Source organism: Actinia tenebrosa, unplaced genomic scaffold, assembly GCF_029948245.1.
Source record: "Actinia tenebrosa isolate PJP-AT-01 unplaced genomic scaffold, QUT_ActTen_1.0 PGA_scaffold8__29_contigs__length_14323225, whole genome shotgun sequence".
Taxonomy (NCBI): Eukaryota; Metazoa; Cnidaria; class Anthozoa; order Actiniaria; family Actiniidae; genus Actinia; species Actinia tenebrosa.
This window is the reverse complement of record NW_028292585.1, coordinates 11,269,906-11,280,121: the sequence shown is the minus strand read 5'-3', so window position 1 is coordinate 11,280,121 and position 10,216 is coordinate 11,269,906. Positions and strand designations below refer to the sequence as shown.

The window sequence follows — 10,216 nt, the reverse complement described above, 5'->3', positions numbered from 1 at the left end:
ATCGCTGATTCTGAGTTTTGTAAGACTTATTCTATCTTTGATGTTGCTAACTTCTCTCAGGTATTCTACTTGCTTATAGACTGTTTTAAACATTCTATACGTTTTCAATTGTTTTTTTGTGAATCTTTTCGTCCTTCGTTGTTGTATAAGTCGCCAAGCCAAATTTGAAATTCCTGATCTTCGATTCATTGTTTAATGAATTTTGTTTAGGATATCCACCGATCTTCTGCCTTTTCATATTAATCATGCTGCCTTAAATATCCAAGGCCTAATCTATCAACAAACTCCTTTCGCTCTGTGTGGTAATTTTTTGAATTTAGCCGGTTTTAAGGATTTTTCTAAAAATCCTTAAAACGGGCTAAATTCAAAAAATAACCACACAGAGCGAAAGAAGTGCCATTTCTCAATGATCGGGTAAAATTTCGAGGCTTTATTTCACGTTTCAATGATTTTATTGAAATTTTTGATGAATCCCCATACATTCCCTTATAACATGACACCACAGAAACCAAGCTTGGGCTACCTGTGATGTTGGAGACCCTTTTCTGTTACTGACATTATTAGAACTAAGTCTTCACTTTTGGGAAAACATTCCAATTTTACTATTTACCCTATTCCCAAACAAATACTGCTCCGAGAACTTGAGAGTCATGTTCAGAGCGAAGGACTTGGTCAAGCTTGGTCGTCAGTTGATTCAGGGCTACAAGAAAAGCTGTGATTCCTTATGTTCGCCATGGAGTGTTCCACTATGTTCCAAAGTCAACCTTTTCTCGAGTGATAATGGACTCAAAGTAGAAGAAGCCAAAAGATTAAACTGGCAAGGTCGTGTGGATCTTGCCGCTGCTTTTAGAGGCCTTGAATCAATGAACTTTCATGAAGGTATTTGTAACCATCTCAGTCTGGTGGTACCGGCTTCCAATGGCGATGGTAAAGTAATGTTAATGATACCGTACGGCTACCACTGGAGAGAGGTAAAAAAAACCCCAGTATATTCATATATTTCAAGTATTCGTACACCAGTACGCTCTGTTGATTTTCCTGATTATATTTTTCGGCTTTTATAATCCTATGGAATACATTATCCTCTAGTAAACCGGTCATCGAATATATTGCCATCATACGTGTATACATTTGCCGTTTTCTAATGCTAGTTGTTTCTTTTTATGGAATACATTATCCTCTAGTAAACCGGTCATCGAATATATTGCCATCATACGTGTATACATTTGCCGTTTTCTAATGCTAGTTGTTTCTTTTTATGGAATACATTATCCTCTAGTAAACCGGTCATCGAATATATTGCCATCATACGTGTGTACATTTGCCGTTTTCTAATGCTAGTTGTTTCTTTTTATGGAATACATTATCCTCTAGTAAACCGGTCATCGAATATATTGCCATCATACGTGTGTACATTTGCCGTTTTCTAATGCTAGTTGTTTCTTTTTATGGAATACGTTATCCTCTAGTAAACCGGTCATCGAATATATGTATAATTGTATTGCTATCATACGTGTCTACATTCACCGTTTTCAAATGCTGGTTTTTTCTTTTAAGTGGTAGGTAGTTTAGTTCTCACTAGCCTGAGATCTTTGAGTGATTTGTCCTTCCTGTAGGACCCTGCTGGAAGATCTGAGTAGATCTTAGCAAGAACGTCTCAATTGACGTCTAGCAAGATTAGAAGTTGAAGACAGTAAAGGACAGTGTTTTGTGAAAATGCATGTTTTTGAAATACTCTTTGGTACTCTTGGTTTGTTTTCCAATGATGGTTGTTTCAAAATCCTATCTGAAGAGAAAGTTCTTAATCTACTCTCTTCAGCACCTACGAAACTAAATCCTTTGAGGTAGCCAAGTTCAATAAGGCAAGAAGGTCTCTTTTGCGGGCTATCAGTATCAATATATCCTTTCCCTTGGAGTGGTTTTCATAAACTTTGAAATACGCTCTGTTTAACTCATTTAGTACTATCAAACTCTGATTCTTTTGTTTCTATCGTGTTTATCCGACTATTTTACTATAATTAGTACACTTTGTTTCATTGATTTAAAGTAAAGGTATTTAACCCGTGAAATAAAAACTTTTAGTCAACGTGTTATAGTCAATTGAATAATAGACACAAAAAGTCTAATATCTATTTCACAGGTTTAGAGACTTCGCTCTATGGAAACCTCTCTATCTAGATCAGTACTCCCTTGAATATTAATACCATGATATATAGCCCTTGAATGAGGTTAGGGAGTTAGACTTTTCTAGAATTTTCTACTACAAACGTTTTATAAAGAAAAAAAAATCTTTTGAAAAATGAACATAGAAACTAGCAGAAATTGAAACCGTAACCTTGGCTTACCTGTACCACACATTAGATTGTATACTACATAGCAAGCTGATGAAATATGCTGGACAAAATAATGAATTAACTCTAGTTCGGTGAATTCAAAAGTGTTTGTTTAGTATTCCCTCATGGGAATTAAGGAACAATAATCGGAATAATGAATATTTTTTGTATGAAATTCTTCTCAAGTGTAATAAAGCAAGTCAGTTAATTACCGAAGAGCGAGGCATTAAGTCATGTTTAGACCCGAGGGCCGAATCTATATGGCTATGCTATATGGTAATTAACTCTAACATATCTGAGTTAGTTCTTGTAAGACGTAAAGTTTCCCCTTTAATAAATCTTTTTTTTAACATTAAAAGGAAGTGTTGAGGAGAGTTGTGTGTAATGGAATGCTTCAGTTGGGTTGAAACGGTTTTTTTAACATCGAGTATTTTAGAATCAGTGAACCGTTCTCATGTTTCTTTGGAACTCTAGTCTCCCACTGAACATCCATTTCGTGAATCGTAGACACACATTTACAACCGATTGCAAAAAGTCAGCATTGATTTGGCAATTTTTGCGTTTTTCTAAAAAAAAAAAATAATTAAATTTGAGCCTAATATATTTCTTGGTACGATGCTGACAGGAACCGGAAAGATACTGTGCAACATTTCGACAGACATGTTTGATCGGATTTATGAGCCTTTATACATGTTTAAATATGTTATGCGGTAGAATGTTTTAATTTTACGCAGGTCAAGGCTGATACGGTTTAGTGCACAGCAAGCCATGCAACTGATCAGCAGGGAAGCAGTTGCCTATTCAACATATCGGGGTTTTGTACCGCAAACCTATTGTATTCTTTGTTAGCTTCGTGTGTTCTGTCCCCGAAGCCAAGGAGCCAACATATAAACCATGATGCTATTATCCTAAGGCTAGAGTCAGTGGAAATTCACTTTAGATATTGATATTCTTGACTAAAAACAAATGCTTTCAAAGTTCATTTCCTGACCTATTTAGAGTTACCCAGCGTCATCCCTCATGGAATGTCATGGAACAATGTAGATCATCTGCACGTGTTTTACCTTGTGTTGAAAGAAATCGTTGGAAAAAGCCATCCGAACTGAATATTACCATTGTGCCATTGTCTTAACACAACGGGATCGCTTTCCCAACAGCTAGAAATCTTAAAAATACCGGCTCTAATCGCATTATTTTGTCCAGTATATTTCCAGTGACTTCAGTTTGCAATCACTATGTATCATTTGTATATCAGTCACCACTATTCTGAATATTCTTGCAAATATAACACTTGCCTACTCTGCAAGCAAAGGTTGTTTTGCTTCCCCTATATATTAGAAATGTTCCGATTAATATCAAAGAACATCAAACCTTTTTAAACATTCAATGAGATTCTGCTCGTGCTAAGTCAAGGGCGGATCCAGGGGGAGGGTCGGGGGGGTCGCGACCCCCCTGCCATTCCTGAGGTCAAATGGGTTTCCTGTGGTAAAAATGCGAATGGGATTCCTTTGCCCACAAAATTTACCCCTGAGACCCCCCCTTCAAAAAACCCTGGATCCGCCCTTGTAAGTTAATCACTTAGATCCTCACGTGCAAGTTTACTATGTTTTGTTATTATTTTTTATCCCTTATCTTTATTCATGTATCTTACGATAGTCTGGCAGGAGCCTGAGAACGAAAAATTAAAACTAAGACGAGGGGGGAGGGGAGGAGGGAGAAAAAGAGAAATGATAATAGACCAGTTTCGAATTCCAAATTACCGCTGTGTTCCTTGATTACAGATTCATTTACCCAGGGTTAGCCTCGTATCAGTGTCTAAATTTTCACAAATACCAACGGTAAAGTAAAGAATGCACAACTTCAACACAGACAAACACTTTGAAACTCGACGGACCTTGACTGGAACACGTGAATATTCTGCACAAACTCGACGCTAACCCTGTGCAAATGAGTCTGTAATCAAGAAACACAGCGGTAATTTGGAATTCGAAACAATTCGAAACGGGTCTATTGCCTTTGGTTATATGACTACCTTGTGCCTACTGCACTCGATCAATGCACGTTATATCTTGATATATGACTGTTTTATGATTTGATATCCAGGCCAAACCAGATTTATTGGTTGGTGTGAACTCTAAGGGTGAAGTCGTTGAGGGACAGGAAGAAGTAGAAGCTTCAGCGTGGACGATCCACTTGGGTATTCATAAAGCGAGGCCAGACGCTCTTTGTGTTTTTCATCTTCACTCTCCTTATGCAACTGCTCTAGGTAAGTGTGGATTATATGTTTTGAGTGTGGAAGACGAGCAGGATCTTAGATGTAATAAAATTAATCTTTCTTTTCTCCCGTGATAATGGCATATTATTGAGCTACTCTAGCCTCTCTTTTTATGACTGTGCTGAGAACCTATGACTCCAAAAAACAAAAATCAAGCTAGCCCCTTAGCAGTAGGGAGTGCCAACTTATCTTTATTTAAATAGGACCCTCATACATCTTTGTGCGCAACATCGTATTTTTACAATGGACCTTGTGCTTGAACAATTTGTTCCGCAATTTTCAAAAGTTATCAACTGCTTTTTGTCCCAGAACTCTTGTTCTGCAGTCATTTTGTCCTTTCAAGTTCAAGTGTTGGATTTGCATGAGTTTATAACCTCTAGGTCTATAACTATATCATTATTCAATATTTAGGCATACTGAAGGACTTGCCTTTCGACATGTACCATCAAACGTCTTGTTATTTCTATAATGACTTTGCATACGACCAAGACTACGGTGGACTGAGTTTGGACACAGATGAGGGAGAACGCATCGCAAAGCACATCGGGAACAAAAGGGTCTTGTTTATGTGTAATCATGGTGTAGTTGTCGTGGGGAAAACTGTGGCAGAAACTTTTAATGACACTTACTATATTGAAAGGGCTTGTATGCATCAGGTAAGTGCATCATATGTATGTAATATATCTTTTATTATATAATTATAATTATAATCAAATAATATATATATATATATATTAACTTGCCTTTGTGTAATACTTATGTCTCTGATACAATAGAAGAGAACAAATGAGTTACTTTTTAAGTTTTGCATCTCATTTGATATCTTGTATCTCATTAGATATATGTATAAATGTATACTACAGCCTTTCTGCAATCAAGTGTATATATATCTTCTATTGTATCATAGACATTATTAATGTCTATGATACAATAGAAGATATATATACTTGTAAAAAACAAAAAGTATTGTTATGCACTAGTTTGGCCTTGATAGAGTCACTTTAAACATTTAGGGAAGGTGTTTGTTTTCTCTTATAAACAACATTTCAAAAATTAGACAATCGAATATGTTATAGAATTTTTTCAAGATCTTAAAGTTAATATTGATATCGTTTGGCACAAACCATGTTCGTTTTTGAAATGTCTGTATATACTTGATGATGGAAGTTTGTGTTCTTCACAGCGTTTGTGTAGGTGTCGTAGGGTGTAGCTTACATAGCTCGCATTACACAAGCCACATTGAAAATACACCTTCTTTAAATGTTCAAAGTGACTCTATCAAGGCCAAACTATTTACATAGCAATACTTTTTCTTTTTCACAAGTAATTATATGTTAATTCGATTGATCTTAAACTACTGTACACTTGCAATTCACTATCACTTGATAATGGAGTCATGATGACACCGAAACGTTGTGAAGTAAAAACTATGTGTTTCCTATCGCTGTCCTTTTTATTATTATGCTTCTCCAAGCAACTACTTATATATATAATAAGCCCGAAAAACTTGAAAGATAATAAGAGTTGGCCTTGGAAATACAGCCAATCAGAATGCAGAAAGCTGCTGTACACGAAAAAAGGGCAGTTGCAGCCAGTACCTATATACAAGTGCCAAGCTTCTAGCGGACCACTTAAATCCACTCAAGCACCACTTGTCACTTGCTTTAGCCTTGTGTGTAAACCTATTAAAGGGCCACTTGGACGAAAATCGTTCCAAAATTAACACTCTTTCATTCGAGCTGGAACTTTGCTGAAATAATCTTGAACACATTTAGAACCACTCACTGAAATATCTTTCTAATATTCGAAAGGGAAGGGCCAAAATTTTACGATTTATTTTCGTCCGCCATTAATTTCTTTGTGTCACGGCCAACGAGTCATTATGTACAGCAGTTTTACGCTGTGACGTCATTTACTCAACACCGTCATGTTAGCGTCGTTTTGACCATACATTTCTTGTTAAATCACCTGAAGTTTATTTGATGTTTTAAACGCGTTATCGTGAAAAGAATCTCTAAACAGACTTTTTTTAAACCTTTGATACCTCTTCAAATATAATGGAAACTCCTTTGGACGCTCGCTTTGTCAATCCTGAAGAGTTAGAACCATAAGTTATAATGTATGAAGATGAAGCCGAACTAGAAGAAGAAGCAATGCTTGGGAAGAGGTTTTCATAAAAATTCCTTACGTTCATTTCATTATTTGTATTTGCTACGTACTGTCCATGATATAAAGATCTTAAATTTGAAGTTTCAATGTAATCTAATAGTGATTGATGTTATGAATTCTGCGTTGTGATATAAAGATTTGTGACAATATACTTAGATCTATGTGCCGAATAATTTAGAATGTGAGCTCGTAATTCTCCTAGCTGATTTACTACAGGACGGTTATTATTTGCTTCAAAATGTTTATTATGCATTGAATAGGTACAAACATACGATTATCTAATATTATCTTTGTAAAAGAACATGTCAAAGGTTTCTTATTTATTACTCGCGCGACAGCGGCGTCTGTCACTCAGCTCGTAGATTTTTCTTTCATTGTGTCGGATGTCTCGCGGACCCAAATTGTGGGGTTGCTCTTTGCCCTTGTATGTAAATATACCTTGAAAAGTTGTTATCCTTAAAATGATTCGAATAAATCCCGAATATCTCAGTCACTTCGCGCGATGGAACCGCTAGAATCTCGTCCATGCGTCCTACTTTGTTGTGATTCTTGGCGTGCCCAGATGTATTGAAATTTTTGAATTATGATCGACAGTATTATTGAAAGTAAAAAATTTCAGCGCCTAGACATTGTTTGGTCATATAGTAGTTAGGAAACCGAATGAAACATTATATATTTTCTGAATAAACCAAATAAACCGAGTTTTACGAACATGGCACATACATTACCCACCAATGTTTTGGTTTGGGTTGAGTAAATGACGTCATAAGTACTCGTGCCAGTCTTCTTGAGCCGAATTCTGTGAGTCAAAGAAATTAATGGCGGACGAAAATAAATCGTAAAATTTTGGCCCTTTCCTTTCGAATATTAGAAAGATATTCCAGTGGGTGGTTCTTAATGTATTCAAGATTATTTCAGCAAAGTTCCAGCTCGAATGAAAGAGTTTTAAATTTGGAACGATTTTCGTCCAAGTGGCCCTTTAAGCCCCAAGTCTCTATAATAAGCCCCCCCCAACCCGTTCATTGTGTCGTATTGGGTCAAGATTTCGATTATGATAAATTTTATAAGTAGCAAGTTTTCTTAAATAAAAATAATTATAAATTTCCAATGATATGAGCCACCTCTTCTAATGCCTCTAGGCAGATAATAGAAAGAATAGAGGAAATACGGAACCCGTGGGATATTGGGATATTGCATGGTGATCCAATGAAAACAATTGCGTATATTAAGAAATAAAACGTTGTCGGTCCGAGTTCTGAAGTGTTGGGCGAACTGAGACTAAACGGAATTTTTGTGTTTTTATGTTTTGTGACTAAAATACGAAAAATCACATTTCTTATTCAAACGTCATGCTTCATATTGAAATCTTAGATGACGAAACTACGTTGTTCGGCTGTGAATTATAGTATCACAATTTGCAGCGTACTAATCAGTTTCAGATTTCAGATTTCATATCTACGACCGACAAGGTTTTTTGAAATAGGTGCGACAGCAGGCTCTGAAAAGAGTTCTACATCAAAGAAAGAATGAGAATGGAGGAAAGAATAGATGGGAAAAATAGAAATAAACAAATGTGGAAAGATGTAAAGAAGGAAGCGGAAGGAAAGGAAAGAGGGAGAGGACGGGGAGAGAAAGCCAAGCACCACACACCGTGAACAGACAAACCTTGTTTACCACATGATGCATTGATCCCTCTTATTCACTGTTGTATTCTCCAGGCGCTTGCCATGTCTACAGGCCGAGAGCTACAGAGGTTACCAGAACATGTAATCAAGCATACCAAGGACCAGTATGACTTAGAACGTTTATACTACAGTAAATCCTTCTTTGAAAGCTTTAAGCGAATCCTCGACAGAAAAGAATAAAGATAGTGGTTACTAGATAGAAAATAGGCAATCGTGATTGAAATCGTCAGACCTATATAGGTACTTCAAAAAAGGTTTGTGAAGCCGGGTTTCAGATTGCATAAGGCATTTTACATTTTTCTCACTAAGCTAGAAATGCATTATATTCATATGTAAATAATATCATCAAAGAACTAGAAGTTATGCCGGAAAACCTACAAACAAAGTTTCGGAAATCTAAGTTTTGTTTTCCTTTTGCTGATCGCATTCACATCACCCATAATGCAATGAGGACGCCAACCTTTTTTGAAATAGCTTTCTATAAGCTGCCATATTTCTGCAACAGTCGTCTGCTTCCAAATACATTTGCCTACATAATTGGATACCGTATAGAGAAAGTAGAGTAAACAAATCTTCCTAACATGGAAATTTAATGGCAAAACTTTTAGCTCGATCACTCAATTTAATCAATGATTATTTATTATTCACCTTGCAGTACAAACAAAAAGACGAGCATAGTATAGCAAGCTTAATTAAACTGTAAGATTATTTCAAGTTACTAATTGATAATCACGATTCTGTAGTCATAGGAGACCATAGGGTCCATTCCTGTACAGACCAACACTCACGGTGTAAAAACATCGAGTAGAATTAGTTGCCTCCGGTCCTCTCTATAAATAGGGACCTTAAGCTGCAGGACGGCAACGACGACGACGTCGGCAAACATACAATAGGACTAATTGCGCTATTAAATAGATACTCGTTGGAATGTACGAAATACTATGCAACATTGCCGTCTTATGCTGAAAGTAAGACGTGAAATGTCCTATTTTTACGTACTAAAGAGAACGGCTACGCCAAAAGCTTATCTTTGCTGATTGTCGTTTTAAGTAAAGCGTTCCCAAAAGACGACATTTCACACTAAAACGGAGATGCTTATTGAGTAAAATACTAGGTAAAGACGAAATAATACAATAGAAGGTTAAAGCGCCTCAATTTCGCCGACGTTTTCTCCACGTTGCCATCCTGCAGCTTATGAGCTTGATATGTCTTATAGATAAAGTACATTGAATAAGCGAACATAATTAACTAATTTATCGCTTAAAAAGCAATTACGACCTCTCTCTCTCTATATATTTATGTACGTCCCTTTTTCCATGTCAATCTTTTTCATTAAACACAATGAAAGAAATTCAATTCCTTCAAGAAGTGTCCAATTTTATTTATTTTTATTTGTAATGAATATATATATATTGGCCATGTCTTTGCCACGGTAGAAGCAGTTACGTTGCATTCCTATTTCTACAAAAAATTGTCGAACGTAACTGACGGAACTATAGGACAGTAGATATGAAATGGCGGTGGTACGCCATCCGGAGCCCGGAACTGCGGAGCCAGCCTACCACCCTTCCCCTACGATTTCCCGGAGCCGGCGGAGCCAGGCTACCCCCCTCCCCCCCCCCCAACAATTTTCGGAGCCGGCGGAGCGTGGGTCTCAGGCCCCTCCTGGTCATCCCACGCGAACGCATATTGGCTAAGGAGCCCAGCTATTGTCGGAGTCTTATAACTTAAGACGCCATTTGGACAACCAAACT

At 36.9% G+C, this 10,216-nt stretch overlaps 1 protein-coding gene across 1 annotated transcript; it reads left to right on the top strand.

Moving 5' to 3' along the window:
* The first annotated feature begins 461 nt into the window (after positions 1-461).
* Positions 462-9,818, top strand: LOC116287981 (uncharacterized). Its single transcript, XM_031694694.2, has 4 exons — positions 462-971; positions 4,437-4,599; positions 5,020-5,264; positions 8,496-9,818. The coding sequence occupies exons 1-4, from the start codon at positions 651-653 to the stop codon at positions 8,640-8,642; spliced, it is 876 nt and encodes a 291-aa protein (XP_031550554.1). The 5' UTR covers positions 462-650; the 3' UTR covers positions 8,643-9,818.
* Positions 9,819-10,216: the final 398 nt, after the last annotated feature.